We start from the raw sequence: 16,096 nt of genomic DNA, 5'->3' as shown, positions 1-16,096 counted from the left end.
TGATGTTGAAAGGCTTTGATGACGATTCTTCCAGTTGAGATGGCTGTCTCTCATTACCTGTCAGTGGCGGAACCTCTGTCTGGCCTCACTAGTGAACCTTACAAACAGTGCTCACATGCGGGCAGTGCCGAAACGAAAGACAAACGCTCACACAACCTGGAACTGCAATGCTCCATTCTACCTCGTCACCAGCAAAGAGCAAACTTTCTGGCTTCCTCAACCTTCCACACCACTTCTACCACCTCACACAATGGCCGACAAGCGGCCATCTGTCGAAAGCGACCACGAAGATGCATCCCCCAAGAAGCGTCAGAGAGCCAAACCAAAGCTCACGCCAGCACTGTACAAAGCGACTTTGATAGAGAAGGCCGACTCCGCCTCCATCAGAGTCACTTCCAGCACATCAGACGTCGCCGATGCCATCTTGCAGCGTATCAAGAAGTGCCTCGATCGTGCGAAGAATGGCCCACAGGACGAACCAGAGACCAAAGCCGCGGTCTACCTCGCTTCAAAGTTGATGAAGCTGCATAACCTCGAGAAGGCGGATGTGCTTGCCCATGAGACTCCCGAGGAGCAACGCAAGTACGCTGGCAGCAGCGCTGTCTCCATTCAGCGTGTTGACGGCGACTGTTCCAAGCGAGTCCTCAAGAACACGTACGTGGGCGATTTGTGCTTAGCAATGCAGAGCTTCTTTGACTGCGAATCCTACACCACAGCACCTCGCGTACTGCAGCCCAGCAAGTTGTACCGAAGCTCTGCAGCCGGCGCGCTGGTCGTCACCTTCTATGGTATCGCGCAGAGTACGTTGATGGCGGCCAACGCGTTCGAAATGGTCTACAACCAAGCTGTTGAGTGGGCGCGCTCGCAGAAAGGCCAGTCCAGCAAGAACAGCTACTGCATTGGACTAGCCGCCGAGCTTTCGAGGAGGGCCGAGAAGGAGAAAGAAGAGGAGGAGGCTCGGGCCAAGAAGGCTGATGAGCATGTCTTGGCTGACCGCATCAGAAAGGAGAACGAGGAGGCACAGGCGAAGCTTGATCGCCTCCACGAGCTCAAAGTCGTCAATGACGATGCTGGCGCCTCACAGTCCCAGTCAGCTGCCAGCGACTCGCCGGATCATGCCAACGACGGAATGATCGAGGATACCCTTTCGCACGTCGATGCTGTAGATCCAGTCATTTCCGACAGCGGATCTAAGTCAAGACAACCACATGTTGAAGAGATTGAGGATGAGGCCACACAACACATCGGTCCGAGTTCTCAGAGCTGCTGGGCTATGCTGACAGCAGTGATGACGAGGACGGGAGCGAAGCCGGGGGTGATGCTTTCGATTATGGAGACTGGAACGGCTTCAGTGACAATGAGTCTGTGGCCTCAGACGGAGACTTCATGGATGCCGACATCGTTCGCGAGGAAGATGATCAGATTTGGGAGGATGAATTGGAGGTGGACGTCGATGCACAGATCGACAAGCTCGCTACAGCGATGCCCGCACGAGATTCGCCACCCCTCTCGCCATCACCAATGCTCTCACAACCACCGTCGCCATTGCTTCCGACAGATCTGCCATTGCCTGTGACAGACAAGGACGCCGATGGCAACGTCGATCCAGCAGCAGATGCCAGCGCCCAGCCACAGAGACACGACTCGCAGCAAACACCTGTGGAGGACGAAGATCAAGCCAATTGGGCCTCTCACATGCAGCTCATGACCTTCCGCGAGAACGCCACCAAGATCGCAGACGACTTTCTCAAGAATAACGGCGTCGAACTAAGCAAGGGAAGAAAGAGCACAGGCGTGAAAGATTGGAACGCCTACAAGAAGGGGGCGGAGGACAGCAAGAAGATCGACATCCACCGCAAGGCGATCGCTGCAGAGGCTGAGAATCCAGGTGAGTCCACAATCTCGACAAGGTTTTAACTATTGGCTAACATTTCGCAGAACAAGCAGAAGTTGACTGGGATGGACCGAAGAAGGATGCGAAGATACGTCCAGTGTGGACATGAGGCGGTGTGAGTGATCTTGCAGGTCTTGTACCCCTCGCACATATTCGCTCGCACAGCTCCTGATTGGTTCCTTCGCAAGCAACCCAAGGATCGGCATCGCTGCGTGCGATGTCTAAGTAGTCATCGGCATGGTTACGATGCTGATCCTTTTAGCTGAGCAATGAAACAATACCTTTGACTAGTGATGAAGGATTGATGCTGCATTTCGTGCCTGTCTTGAATATCTGCCTTCGCTGCTGACTAACAATGACAGAGGCATGGCGACTTCGCTCATGCACGAGGATTCGTTGGACATCATATTACGGCCTTGACCGACAAGCACTCCTACGCCAGCTACTGCCGCCGCCAACTACCCCCACGACTCCTCAAGCTCAGACTTCCCAGAGCACGCTTTGAACTCCAGCCGTCGTCATCGTCAGTGTCACATAGTTGAGGTACAGTACAGCCGAGAAGCACGTCGAAAGCCTCGTTCAGGGACCCCAAACTGCTCGACATCTGTCCATCGAAGGTTCCGCCTGCACTTCCGCAGGCTGCAAGACTGGGCAGAAACGTCCGCAGACAGTCTCCGTATATACGAGTACAGCACGGTGGCTTGTTGTAATGATAGCTTCTAGACCCTCGATTGTTGCAAGGATTTCCATGGAGCGTCGACAGTCTTTCGACTTCCTGAAGCATCGCAGGGCTTCGAAAAGGTTGTGAGCTCAGCATTGTGACAAGTACGATCCCTATATCTTACTACCTTGCATATATGCTTTGCGGACGGCCGTGAGGTGTCTGTCAAGACAGACGAGTCAGCCGCTCGAAGATCTACCTGATACGCTCTGTTGAGTGCCAGGTGCTTGGGACTGCGAGGTCGAACTGGTATTGGCCACGGAAATAGAAGACTACATATCAGGGTGCTGGATGTTTGACCGCGCGACACCAGCTTTGTGTTGCTCTCACCCATCCCCTTCCGAAGCGTGATGCCCCTTCGTTGGATATTGCCCAAGATTGCCTCTGCTTGAGTCCGAGCAGACTGCAAGCAGGCTGAGCCCTGATACTCGAATTCGACAACTCACGCGTCCTTGGGAACGTCGAGGCCTATTATCGGACAGACTTGCGGACGTATACATACATACGGTCCCACGCATGACCACCATCTGCACTCCACTTCTCAAGCACCTTTCCTCCACCACAACGATTGCATTACGACCATGCCCACTACTCACATGCTCGCGGCGACCATCTTGCTTGCACCGTAAGTGGAACCAAGTCACCACCACTGTACTGCATTACCCATCACAATGGCAGTTGCGTGCTGGCAGCCACGGATCCACAATGCTTCTGCCTCGCCGCTGGCAGCACTGGCCACAATATCATACCAGATGATGCCATCACTTCCCAAGTGTGTCAGCAATACGTATTCGACGCTGAGACGCATACTGTCCCGAGCCCATATCACGCCGTCGTAAGCCATCGACCGTCAATGATAGAGGTCAACAGCTGACCGAAGATGCATAGTGTAAAGATCGGACTCTCGGCACTGAATCTGTCCAGGATTTCTCCGCCTTGTACGAGTTCCTGGGCCTTGATGTCGGTACCGTTGGAGCTGTCTGCTGTAGAGAGGGAAGCACTCGCGAAGGGGTTGGGTGTGTTCACTACCCTTGAGGTCGGTCTGCCATGTTGATTTCTCATAGAGGTAGCTGTGCCTTATTGTACGGTCCATGGTGCAGCGATAAAGAGGTTGGGCGTGAGGTCTGTACAATGCATTCGGCCTACTGCCATTCTTCACCTAAGATCATGAGAACTTCACTGTGCAGTAATCTCCTCTGCACAGTATGTAAAGCGATCGAGTCGTTGTCGTATGTCTTGAAGCGCCTGTGCGGTGGTATCGCAATCGGATAGATGCCAGTATTTGCGATACCGCAAGGAGCCCTGTATCAAAATGACCACTGCGGTGCACTGTATGACTGACTCCTTGATCTGTCCAGGATACCTCGCGGCTTCAACGAACAAAGGTCAGCAGGTCGAGCCAGCTGTCGTCGCGACTCGATTTAGGTCGATCAGCGACTGGCGAATTTGGATGTCTCTGTCGTCCAATGAATGACCTCCGGGTGCGGCATATTTTTCACGCATGTACAGGGTGTTTCGTGCATGTGTGGATAGTGTCTTTAGTGCTCACTCACTGTATAGCCAGTCGGCAGTACAGAATGGGCGAAAGAAGGGGGTTTCCGTTGGATTTTAGCGAATGAGACGACTCCAGCGATCAACGCCACGACTGACACTATCCACGTATGCACTTGACACCCTGTAGAAGCAAAAGATCTAGCGCTTCTTTTAGACTGAAGCTAACCCTTCGGTAAGGAGATCGGCGAGACCAGCGGGGTGAACATAGTCGGTCGTTCCAGTTCCAGATGCCCATGAGCATCGTTACAGCTCAAGACGCTTGAACGTCAAGTCTCGACTCTGGGATGGCTGATCACCCTTGTGGCTTTTCTTCCAGGATAGGCCCACAATGCGCTGATCCCTCTCCGGAGCTGGCATATCTACGCCAAATAGTCCCAAGTACGTTTGCTTGACATCCGCGACCGGCTTCGCCTGACCATTTGCTGTAGCCACAACAGCTATACGCACCAGAAAATCCGTTAGAGCGTATTGTGCAAGCGGTCCAGTGGCCATCTGAGCTAACTCGTCTCCCTTCGTGGAGAGAAGTTCGGTGGCGCTAGAGATATCTGGAGACGTAGGGTGATACAAAGGTAGTCTCGCGCTATTGAGTGCATCCCCGAAACGTCGAGGTATATGCTTGTTCCGCAGCACATCGCTGGCAGTTGACGTGAACTCCTCGAACAAGCACCTATCAGTGCGATAATAACTTCCCGTACATAAGAGGGATGTAAGGCCAAACAAAGCGGGCGACAGATCTACCCGGAAGTAATCCTTGCGGTTCTGCCCCGGAATTTCTCTGTCGCGCACCGTGAAGAAGGCCTGCAAGGCCTGGTTGAGGTCGTGAGATTCAGCGTGCAAGCCATAAGCTCGGCACAAACAACGTAACACAGTCGCGCGCCATGATCTGCTCTGCCAAACCCAACCGGTTGGGCCAACAGACTTGATGTTGAACGAGTCCTCTACTGTCACCCAATCAAGCATGTGCTTGTCCAGACCTTCGGCTACTGCAAAGTAGCAAAGCGCCTCTAAAGCTCTAAGGTCGCCTAGTAGCAAGGGCAACCACCGTTCGACATCGGACCACATGTGCTCAAGCAGAGAGCGGGCGATAGGTGGATCTCTGCTTGATATGAAGTCTTTCCGCCGAGCTCGTCCTGGCATCCTCATAAGGCGCATCATGGCAGCTACTAATGTCACTCGCACCATTTCAGGGTCGGGCTGCTGCGTCTTTGCGAAGCCTTGGAGCGTATGGAAGGGGTCCTGGTGACCATCCTCAAGCGCTTTGCGTAAGGTGCGGCCTTCTTCAGACAAGGGTAGTCTTTCCTCCGCCATAGATTTCAGACGGTCATCGGAAGGTTTCCAGGATCGTTCCGGCCGATCGGATTGCCGCAAAGGCGTCAAGCTGAGATGGCGCCGTAATGGGATGGGGCAAAGTATGACGGCGTTGAATATTTGACACGCATCTTTCGTAGACTGTGCTCGCCGTAGCTGCCGTGCGCCACCCAGAGTCGCTCGTCGCAGCGCCATCACAGTCTCCGTGATGTAATTCCGTGGTCCACTTCAGGAACGAGGGTGAAGTCAAAGTCGTGCCAGAAATGGCGATGATGGCGCGACATGTGTCGTTGCAACGATGAGAAGACTGGGCTTGGCGTGTCGTGTTGGCGTGGCGACTCGGGAGCAGATGCCGAGCTCCATCCAGACAAGCGTCTATCTCGTGACCTGGACGCGCCTCAGGCACCACCGCCAAGGCGGCTCTCTGCGGAGCGTCTAGTGACAACCCGCGCCCTGTTGTAGAATACTGCATCCGAACGACGACAAATAAAGCACGCGCTTTGCGATAGCCCTCGACACAACGCGGAATACGGGAAACAAAACAATACGTGTTCGGGATTTCGGCGAGTTAGTTAATTTAATTTACATATTGATTATTATAGCATTAAAGCTACGACCTAAACAATCGAAAAACTAGATTATAAATCTGTTACTTCGGGTTGTATTGGCGCTCGTCGCTAGCTACGCCCTAACACTACACCTTTGGGCTATATATCGCTAACAAAATTCCGTCGTATATAGTATCTTACGGGCCTCTAAGTGTTAGAACGCGTAAAGTCGCGTGTTTGTAGCAATCTGCAAATCTGCGCGGGCTGTCATTAGACCCTCGCAAGCTCGGATCTGGTGGCTTCACTTCAACACCACATCATCGAGCGACAGCAGCGGTCTGAAAAGGAGATAGACAAGCGTGACGCGCATGAGCTTCAACAACATTCAATGTTAGATGGAAGCCATGAACAGTGATGACAGCGCTCCAAAGGCTTGTGGGATGTCGTTTCTCTAAAATGTTGAGGAGAGGCAGAGGCCTGCCTCAAAGGTGAGCGAAGGCAACCGCCGAGCGCTATTCGTATATAGACAGTACCTGCTGCTAGTAGTGTGCGAGCAAGAGAGCGAGCGAGGCCTCGTAGTCGGTTCGCCGCACGGGTCGGAGAAACAGAATTCCAGTAGCGCCAAAATCTAGCTACTTACAGGTGCTATGCACAATCGGTTTTAACTAATCAAAAGTGTCGCTGTCTGCATCGCTAAGGCGGAGAGACCAACAGCCACAGCCACAAGCACGGGCGCAGTCTCCCCTTCGTTTAAGATACTACGCTATTGGTGTCCGAATGTATGTAATTATCGCTCGGCAGCCCCTACACTTAGCCGCCCGTCGTGGCCCTCCGCAAGCTCCGGGACGACGGCGACTTCGTTTCGGGTGCCTTCGCTCAATAAGTCGGAAGCTGATCGTCTAGTGGCACAGCAACATTCTGCAGGCTGATCAATTGTTGCCCCCAAGCTCTTGCTGGCCTGCTCATCGCCCTGGCAACGTGTTGAAGCAGCGCTGGAGCAGTTCACTCCTCAATCCACTGCAGGCATGAGCTTCGATATGATCGCCTAGGCTATCTGAACGTGGATACCTCCAGTATTGAGGTATCGCTGGCACTTGTCAAAATCCTGGGTTGACCGAGACAAGAACACTCTCCCGTGCATCCCAAGCTGCTCATGCCTGGAGAAGAGTCTATTCAATGTACAGAACACGAACTTCCAGGGACGAAACACGGTGATCAGGCGACTGGCACGTGGATCCGGCATGGGCCGGCTTCGAGAAACGATATGGATCAAGGGCTCCTACTCCTTTCTACCTACACCTTGCAAATGATCTCTCCATTCGGAACAACCATAAAGGCTTGCTCATGCTCGCTCCACTTCAGCCATGCCTGGGCCATCGACTCCAAATCAGCATCTTCAGCCATACCATGCTTCTTCGCGGACGTGGCAAAGCTCGAATACCGCACTCTATCAGCCCAGGTAATGCCCCACTGCTTCGCCTCTTCATGCTGGAAGTTCCACGGCGCCCATGAGAAGGTGACGTTAGCAGCACCGAATCCCGCCTCCGCAGCCCACTTGCGCAAATAACGGCCAGCATTGGGCTCTGCACCATTCGCTTTCGCAATCCCTTGATACACATCTCCCCATCGATCAAGCTCCTTGGGCTCTGGATACCACACGAAAGCTCGATAATCCGCCTCGCGAGCTGCTACGATTCCCCCAGGCTTCGTCACACGACGCATTTCTTTCAGGATTCCAACAGGGTCGCCAACATGCTGGAGCACTTGGTGGCAGAAAGTTATGTCGAAAGAAGCATCTTCGAATGGCAGAGCGTTGGCATCGATCTGCTGGAACGATATGTTCTTAATGTTTTGCTCTTTGGCGAGAGCTTCGCCCTCCTTCAACACCTCAGGCACAATATCACCGCCGATGACATGGCCTTCGGATGCGAGTCGGGCGAAACCAATGGTTATTGAGCCCGGTCCGGAACCAATGTCGAGGATTCGATGATGCCTCTCAATGTGCGGCAGGAGAAATGCGGCGGAGTTCTCGGCAGTGCGCTTTGCGTGATGCTTGACGACTGAGGTGTGATGACCATGAGAGTAGGTTGCTTTTTCTGTCGCCATTGTGCGAAAATGTCCACTGATCTGAGTTTCAAGAGGAAAAGATATCTTGATGGAAAGCATTGATGTTCTCCAGTGCCCACGAGATGAGATGAGATGCTGGCCGATCTCGGCGCAACAGCGCCGAGCATTTGAGAGAGCTCTCGAGCAGGCAACACGACTTACAAGACGTCGGGATCTTGCGCTCGCGCTCACATAGAATCATTGATCGACGACCGCGGAACCATGCTCTGTGATTTCGACTGGCGACCGGCTAGATTCCCTTCAGAATATGGACTTTCCGATCAGCTTCCAGCTTGTCTGCTTCGCCACCAAACAAGAGTCGGATCAGTCATCACAAACTCGCAAAGCTTTCACCTCGTAGCAGCATAGCAGCATCCTCGAACAGGCGTGCAGCTCGCTTTGCATCGTGGCTGCGCAGCTTTGCTATCGCCTGGAAGCAAGTCTAGGTCCGGTCTGACCTCACTAGTTTGCTCAGGACGATGGAAACCAGAGGCGATGATTTCATCGCCTGGATCAGCCTCGTTGACAGGGCCCGGCTGTGAATTGACCGGCGTCAGGGGCCCGGTCGACAGTAGTCTACTTGTGCATTCTGGCTGGCTCTCCTGTTCTTTCCAGGTGGTGTGATTCATTTCACCCTGATTGATGCTCCCGGACCGACCAAGTCCTTGCGTCTAGTGGTCATCCTCCTCAGCTGCGCTCGGTAAGGACTCATTCAAGAGTCGTGACCTAGACATCACTTAGTCATCTTCGTCCGTTGCGCCTAAAAGCCTACATAACACCCGGGTCCTACGTGCTGCCAACTTGGCCAATGTCCGGAACGAGCTCTCTACTGGTAGCGTGTAGTCCACCTCCACGGCTGCCCGATCTTCAAGGACTGCAAGACCGATCACCGACCAGATCTTGTCCCTCGGGTCGGACACCTTCCTCCTTCGGGTGCTATAGACAAGTTCCAGCAGATCTGGGTTCTTTGGGAACTTTTGTCCATACCTGCGCCTCGGGCCTACTTTCCAATTGCATTTGCAGTAGGTCAAGTATCGGGTCGCGCTCGAGTTGCTCCAGCTTGGAACTTTGCCATTGCGGCGATACCATGGCAATTTTGATAGCTCTCATGAAAACGAGCACTTCTCTGCAGTTGTGTCTCCACTCCAGCTGGTCCGGACCGCAGGACAAGACTATGACGTTGGCGACCGCCCCTTCTTGGGTCGTCCACGAGCGTTAGAACCACTCGCGGGATACAATGTCTCCTAAGCCCGCTATGACTTGGTCTACTGGCAGAGTTCGCCATGGTGCACGTTCGTCGAAAGTTGCGTTTTGCGCGCGAAGTGTCGCAGTACCTCCATGCCGAGGCCGGTATAGCGTCCAGATGGGCTGATGAACGCTATACCGGCGGGTTCCCCTGGCATAGATCTCGCGCATCATCCCAACCTGCGTCCCCTTTCCTGGTTGATACATATTGCATCAATCCAAAGCACAATCAGCTCTGTCCTGCTGCGAAGCTGATGGAGTACATCCGACAAGTTTCGCCCGATCGTCGTTTGGTGTCCATTGACAAGGACGCATATGCGATCGCTGCTGTTCCCCCATACATACGACACTGCATCGTAGTCGGGTGGGTCGTCTGGAGTCACTACTGGAATGGAGCTCTCCACAGGATCACAGCCGGCGCCAGGATGCAGGATCAGCAGCCGAATCTCGCGTTCCTGCAAAGACTGATAGACTTGTTCATCCCTTCCGAACGGAAACTGGTTGACTCCATTTCTGGGGGCAGCTATGGGCCGATCAATGGTCTCCCGAATCCAGAATCCACCTTCGACTTTTCGGTACGGCTGATCTGCAATGGTCGGCAGCTGCCATGACCGGTACACAACAGATGAGTGGTACTCGATGTTCGCCATGATCAGAGTTGTTGGCTCCACTCAGATACGACTCTCCGAGAGTTGTAGTACATACAATTGCAAACCTTTGCGCAGGCGGTCAGGGTGGATCAAGGCTCAGCCGGTGGCTGAGTACGCCATGGCTGAAGCTGTGCTGCCAGCTTGCATATGCAAGGTCTGCTGATGTTTCCGAAGGCCGCAGAGCGCATCGACCCACCGAAGGACGTCGACACGCTTCAGTGCTTTGTGGGCGTATGCAGCACCATGCTAGGAAAAGTCACCAACAGGCGCGTTGCACAAGGAAGCGACGAAAGACGTCGGAATCACGCCAAGTCGATGCCGCTAAGCAAGAGACTCGAATCAAAACCCTTGAGCTTCTTGATGTCGGTGTTCTAGTCCTTCCTCGGTGAGAGCAGCAAAGAAGACAGACCTTCAAGGAGATCAAGAAGAATTCGTGGCGTTGATGTGGATTGTTTTTTACGAAAAGTGTTTCGCAGCATCAACATCGAGTAGCGGCGGGTGGCTTTCTTCTTTTCCACCGCTACGCCGCAAGCTTGAAACCATCATCTCAATGTCAGCTTTCGCTCACAAGTTCGGAAGAATCACCTTCACAGCCGCAGCTCGCTGTATGGCCCACCGAAAAGTTGGTGCGAACGCAGATGCTAGCCTGCCCAGGTCTTCAGTAACAGAGAAAAGACCCAACGGACGCATTGTTGAACACATTCCTATGACCGCTTCTGGGGTCAATGGTGATGCATTCTAGGTATACGGTGTCTGCAAGTGGTAGAGACCTGTGCCGGGCAGACTGGACACAAGGATCTCCATGCAGAAGCAGGCCACTTTACATCAGTCCTTATCTTACATCACCCTATGTCCTTTGCAACGTGAACTGTTGCTTTCGCGCATAATGATTGCTTACCTCCTAGTTACAACCTTCACCAGCTTGACCGAATGCCAGGCCGTGGACGGTAGGACCCAAAATGAGCTCATCTGCCAGCGGGGACAACACCATATATGCCCCAGTATGGCCGTTTCAGCCGTGTTCTGCTACCACCCTTGCTATTGTTTGGACTGCCTATCCACAGCCTGGCCTGCAGCCTGAGACCCTTGTTGGGCTGAGCTCATTCCATGATCGTCAGTCTAGTTCTTCGTTAGCCTCAAAGCTTGTCCGCAGGTAGCACTCTGACCGTACTGCCGCGCACAACTAAGTCGTGGCATCGTAGGAGAGCAGAATGACAGGCGACACATAGCAGTGTGAATGCACAACACCTTTTAAGATTCCTCCGTCAACAGTCCACAAAACCAGATATTTTTAAGCTACAAGCCAGCAACTCGGTAGGATTAGTGGTACGTGGTGCAACAAGCATCTTGTTACGTTGAAGAACTATCGAAACGCAGACAGTAGACATCGCAGAACGCACACTAACATTGATCATATGCAGCTCTCAGTCTCCTCTCCAAGTCTCCTCGTGCTTTCACTCTTCCATCATCTCCTCCTCCTCCTCCTCCTCCTCCTCATCGTCGTCATCTGACTCACTGTCATCCTCTTTGCGCACCCAGATGCCAACACCCCTCTTGAGCCACGGCGGCTCCATCACCGGGCTTCCATCCACGCCCCTCTTGGTCATGCGAATCGACTGTCCCGATGGCCGATACGCCTTCAGCCAAGTATTCCGCTTAATAGAGAGATCCGGAAAGTGTCGGACCATTGGTTCTTTGAGTCGGTCCACACTCTCGAAGCCGATGGCATCCAGCCTGCGAAGAGTGTTGTGTTCTAAAAGCACGCGTCCGAACTCGTAGCAGTCATTGCTCCAAAGCGATGTGCGATTTGGCAAAGGGTCGTACTGTCTGCCCTCACGAATGACCAAGTGTTGGAGCTTTGGGGGAAGAAGCGAGAGTAGGTAGATTGCATCATGACGAACCGATGGCCTCACGCGCCAAGCATCGGCTGCTGAGATACCAAAGATGGCTTCATCATCCAGGTCAAGATAGTGCAAGTTGTCGAGCCGTCTGAGAGAAGTGATGGCGAGATCAGTGGGTCCTGTAGCGTTGGGGACGGAGTCGACATCGATCTTTGAGTATGACGTGATGGCAAGGTGATGCAATGTGCTCTTGTGACTCTCCAATTCGCCGACGATCAGTGGCCATACTACACCCACTGGAGGCTCTTCTTGATGTATACGACTGCGTAGACACAAGAAGGACTTCAGAGCCGAGCATGCCCGAATGAAGTTGATCAGAGCATCGGTGCCAAGATCGCAGTCGACCAAAGTGAGACTCGTTACTTTGCTGGCCCTATCTGCACATTTCCAGTCTCGGATCAGATGCTTGAGGCGGCCGCCAGTAGCCTTAAAAGACCTCATTGTAGGCAGTCGCAAGAACAATGGCGCGATGTGGAGGTCGAAAAGAAAGAGATGATCGTCATTGTCCAGCATCTCTTGCGCCAAGTCGAGATGGACGTGGGTGAGGTTACCGAGGAACAGCTTTTCATCGGCTACCGTGGGCATCGTTGTCTGATCGAGTATTCTGCCTAAGATGGAGACAGTCCAGTCGAAGTTGTCGGTTCGAGGGGTGAAGGAGACCATGCCCAGTCGCAGAGAGCGTAACTCCGGCATAAGGCCCAAGAGAAGCACGAGCTCTACCTCTCGATCTTGGCCTAGGAAGTTTTGAGCTGCTCTGAAGTGGTCCTGCAGTGCGCGCGGCCAGTCTCTCACGCCGCTAGAAAAAGATGCAGAGTTAGCCAGTGGTGCACATGTCAAGTATCCAGTTTGCTGCACAAGATTGCAGCGCGCTAGTAGTTCAAGCACATACCAGAATGCTTTCGCAGCAAGAATGGCCATATTACCATCCCTGTCACGTCTTGCAGGTGAAATCTTCTCGAAGTGCGGAATATAAAGATGCTTCACGCATTTCCGCACGCTGCTGTTGCGGGCAAAGGAGCGAAGCATTTTCTGTAGTCGTGTGCCGTAGAGTTGTTGCTGATTTGGTGGCTGACGTAAAGTAATACTGGAGAACAGTATGCTTTCCGTGGCGGGTCTGAGGTTGGTAAATCGTTTCTGCGCAGATGCAAGGTTGACCAGATCGGTTATTGTAAGGCCATAGCTGAAGATGTGCAAGAGTAGCTCCATTGGTACATCATTCGAGATCATGTCTCTTCTCACTCTCGGCTCACCCGCTGCTGCAGTAGGTGTCGTGTCGCTCATGTTGATGGTGGATTTTCCGTCTGCTCACACCAGAAGCATGGCAACGGGGCATCTCTTGATATAGCGACCATGTTTGCGCGTGCTTCAGCTCCCATAAAGACCGTCTCGGTTTGCTTGAGATGGCTTTCGGGTTAGAACGCTAACATCTTCCAGCATTAATGAGCGTCGTGAAGGGGAGACAGAGGTAAAAAATGTTTGTCCCTTGCGACAATGCCTGACGGTCCACCAGCAAAGGAAGAATGCAGGCTGCTACCGGTAGGCGCGTTCGACAGCATGACGCCTTCTGCACGGCTCGATGTGGCTTGCTTCAACGGAAAGAGCCCTCTGTTGTGAGAGCAAGGAGTGCTCAGCTGTCAAGGTTTCCATGATGCACCCCAAGCATCGCAACACGGTAGCAACACGGTAGCAAGCATTTCCAGCGATATCGAACGATTGTTGCCTCGACCCATACTCGAGCTCCATACTATCACCAAAGTCAGCATCATGTCGACAAGCAACGATAAGAATGCTCAACACAAGCGTCAAGACTCCCCACAACCAGACTCAGAAAAGCCAACTCAGGGCCCCAACCAAGAGTCCAATACGGAAGCCAAATCTCCAGACCACCAATCTTCAACTCAAACATCTCCCACCCGCTGGACGACAGCCGATCTCGTCGAAGCCAAACCAAGTGAGGGCAACATCTCGGGTGAAACATAGAATGACAACTGGTACAAGCAACAGGTCGAGCGTGGCGAGCAAAATGATCTGCAAAAGGACCAGACGCCAGAGAGCATCCTCGAGCAGGCCGATTTGGCCAAACGATGGCTATTCGAAAAGAGGCAATACGAAGCATTTTTCGGTAAGAAGAGCGAGGACAGGGAGATCGAGAAGAGGGACAGGGCCATGTTTAAACCGCACGTGCTGGTCGGCCGGTATGGGGCTGCGGAGGATGGTGAGCAAGGTGATGAAGGAACGGTGAGCCTGGATCAGATCCAGAAGAGGCCCGATTGAGATGAAGGGAAATCGTCCTTAATCCCAATGGATTCTCGCAGCACTGGTCATTTCTGGACGGTAGGGATGGATGGGGTTCTTCCGAGCTGCGAGGTTGGCCCTGTTCGCAGTCATTGATTCCGTACACATGGCGAAGTCGTTGTGGGAGGGCTACAAGTATGCAGCCCATATCGTACACGGGCCAATCGCCTAGATCAGCATCCTCGAGCCAAGCCTGACCTGTGACTTTGTGGAGCATACCTATGGCGCACGAGCACACCTCAGTATCTCTACAGTATTGAGAGGCCGTTCTTTGCCTTTCTTTGCCTGGTGCGCCACAGGGTCTTCTGTCCGCAGCGGCTGCCCGGACAGTCAAACGGTGGAAGTGTCGGAAGTGAAGTGGTGGTTCATGGCGCCTTGCTCGGCCACATCGGGCCCTCGTGCAGCCAATGTCGCATGATCGGGAAGAGCTTGGCAGGCAAGAGCGGCAAGCCGAGGACCGTAGCGGGGCATGTCTTATGCTCTCAATGCCATGGCAGGCGCGTACGCTGTGATGAGAGGCACACCAGTACATGTACATGTCCCTGCCGTTTGCCACGCAGCGATGTCATGAAGGAAGAGCAACCAGATTTGAGATGCGCTTCCTTGGCTGATCCTGCCGCCCCCAGTTTGGACCTGCCGAACATCCTGGCTGGCTGACTGTACAGCAGGAGCCACCTCATCTCGTGCTGCCACTGCACCACCCAGGCTGCATGCACTCTCACGGCTCTACACACTCTGCCCGACACCTGATACCGCTATAACGACGTCCGCGACTGTTCCGGTCGACGCCGCTCGCTATTCCTCCAGCATTGCTTCCACTGCTTCCGAGAGCGCTCCACCGCATTGCATTGTTTCCCGCGGAGCACCACTACCATCGACATCCGGCAGCACGAGACATCGAGCGACTTCGGACTGAGCGCAGCAAACTCGCCGTCGCGACAGCATCAGGCTGAAAGCTGTTCTTCCGAAACTTCGACCAGGCATAGCACCAGACATGGCCTCATCTGAACCGGAAGCAGTGGCTGGCGCTCCACCACAGCGTGCTCAGGAAGCTCCTGTGTCAGAGCGACCATCCTACATGAACTACGTACCACCCACACCCGGCGACCAGCAATTCGAAGATGCCCTCCAGCAGCAACAGCCCGAAACACCCGCGGCGGCACCAACCTCCGTCCCAGCACCTCAACTTTCACCAATCGAGGCCAACACACAAACACCATCCACAGCAATAGAACAATCCCCTCCTCTCACACGAAAAAAGACGGAAGCACTCGGGCCAGTGACCGAAGATGCACTCACACATCCGACAGTCACTAACGGCCAACAACTCAACATTTCCCTCATGCTGACAACCGGCGCACGGCATTCCTACAAGATCGACGAGAAGTACCTACGCAGCCGTAAGATGGAATCCAAAGACGCTTCAGGCGCATTCGACCCAAAGGGCATTACCGGATACCAGCTCCGGGAGTTGATCTGGATAGACTGGCGAAGCGAGTGGGAGCCGCGACCCACGAATCCTAGTAGTATACGGCTGATCATAATGGGGCGCATGATTGAGGCGAAGGCGATTCTGCGTGGTAAGGTTCTTTGCGCTGCCGAGACATTAGTGCTGAGGGAGTAAGAGCAAGCCAGGCTAACGATTGCTCAACAGATCTACCATTCAAGGACGACAGCACGAACGTGGTCCACATGACCGTCAAGCCCGCGGATCTGGTCGACGACGAGGAGACGGCCGGCAAGAGCACTGGCAAGACTGGCTCGACACGGATGCGGGAGGGTGCAGATCGGAGTGCCGGGTGTCGGTGTAGTGTGCAGTGAACACCGCACGATACGCGAGTCTACATCAACGCAGGAGTAATACAAGCTCGCAC

General features: G+C 53.6%; 8 protein-coding genes across 8 annotated transcripts; 3 read left to right on the top strand and 5 right to left on the bottom strand.

The window, feature by feature from the left end:
• Positions 1–250: 250 nt before the first annotated feature.
• Positions 251–2,003, top strand: CLAFUR5_11662 (uncharacterized protein; the record flags this gene model as incomplete). Its single annotated transcript, XM_047910810.1, has 3 exons — positions 251–1,194; positions 1,287–1,888; positions 1,939–2,003. The coding sequence occupies 3 exons, from the start codon at positions 251–253 to the stop codon at positions 2,001–2,003; spliced, it is 1,611 nt and encodes a 536-aa protein (XP_047765045.1).
• Positions 2,004–3,440: 1,437 nt separating this feature from the next.
• CLAFUR5_11661 (uncharacterized protein) lies at positions 3,441–3,708 on the bottom strand (the record flags this gene model as incomplete). Its single annotated transcript, XM_047910809.1, has 2 exons — positions 3,441–3,598; positions 3,642–3,708. The coding sequence occupies 2 exons, from the start codon at positions 3,706–3,708 to the stop codon at positions 3,441–3,443; spliced, it is 225 nt and encodes a 74-aa protein (XP_047765044.1).
• Positions 3,709–4,412: 704 nt separating this feature from the next.
• CLAFUR5_11660 (uncharacterized protein) lies at positions 4,413–5,477 on the bottom strand (the record flags this gene model as incomplete). The annotated part of the gene is made up of 1 exon (XM_047910808.1): positions 4,413–5,477. The coding sequence occupies one exon, from the start codon at positions 5,475–5,477 to the stop codon at positions 4,413–4,415; it is 1,065 nt and encodes a 354-aa protein (XP_047765043.1).
• A 1,841-nt stretch (positions 5,478–7,318) lies between these two features.
• Positions 7,319–8,191, bottom strand: CLAFUR5_11659 (uncharacterized protein; the record flags this gene model as incomplete). Its single annotated transcript, XM_047910807.1, has 1 exon — positions 7,319–8,191. The coding sequence occupies one exon, from the start codon at positions 8,189–8,191 to the stop codon at positions 7,319–7,321; it is 873 nt and encodes a 290-aa protein (XP_047765436.1).
• Positions 8,192–9,546: 1,355 nt separating this feature from the next.
• CLAFUR5_11658 (uncharacterized protein) lies at positions 9,547–10,026 on the bottom strand (the record flags this gene model as incomplete). The annotated part of the gene is made up of 1 exon (XM_047910806.1): positions 9,547–10,026. The coding sequence occupies one exon, from the start codon at positions 10,024–10,026 to the stop codon at positions 9,547–9,549; it is 480 nt and encodes a 159-aa protein (XP_047765437.1).
• A 1,454-nt stretch (positions 10,027–11,480) lies between these two features.
• Positions 11,481–13,208, bottom strand: CLAFUR5_11657 (uncharacterized protein; the record flags this gene model as incomplete). The annotated part of the gene is made up of 2 exons (XM_047910805.1): positions 11,481–12,723; positions 12,817–13,208. 2 exons carry the CDS (start codon positions 13,206–13,208, stop codon positions 11,481–11,483), a joined length of 1,635 nt encoding a protein of 544 aa, XP_047765610.1.
• A 505-nt stretch (positions 13,209–13,713) lies between these two features.
• Positions 13,714–14,201, top strand: CLAFUR5_20338 (uncharacterized protein; the record flags this gene model as incomplete). The annotated part of the gene is made up of 2 exons (XM_059463174.1): positions 13,714–13,878; positions 13,932–14,201. 2 exons carry the CDS (start codon positions 13,714–13,716, stop codon positions 14,199–14,201), a joined length of 435 nt encoding a protein of 144 aa, XP_059319096.1.
• Positions 14,202–15,216: 1,015 nt separating this feature from the next.
• On the top strand, positions 15,217–16,043 carry CLAFUR5_11656 (uncharacterized protein; the record flags this gene model as incomplete). The annotated part of the gene is made up of 2 exons (XM_047910804.1): positions 15,217–15,802; positions 15,877–16,043. The coding sequence occupies 2 exons, from the start codon at positions 15,217–15,219 to the stop codon at positions 16,041–16,043; spliced, it is 753 nt and encodes a 250-aa protein (XP_047765611.1).
• Positions 16,044–16,096: the final 53 nt, after the last annotated feature.

Source organism: Fulvia fulva, chromosome 8 (assembly GCF_020509005.1).
Source record: "Fulvia fulva chromosome 8, complete sequence".
Lineage (NCBI taxonomy): Eukaryota > Fungi > Ascomycota > Dothideomycetes > Mycosphaerellales > Mycosphaerellaceae > Fulvia > Fulvia fulva.
Note: the sequence above shows the minus strand (reverse complement) of the source record. Positions and strands in the feature narration are given on the sequence as shown.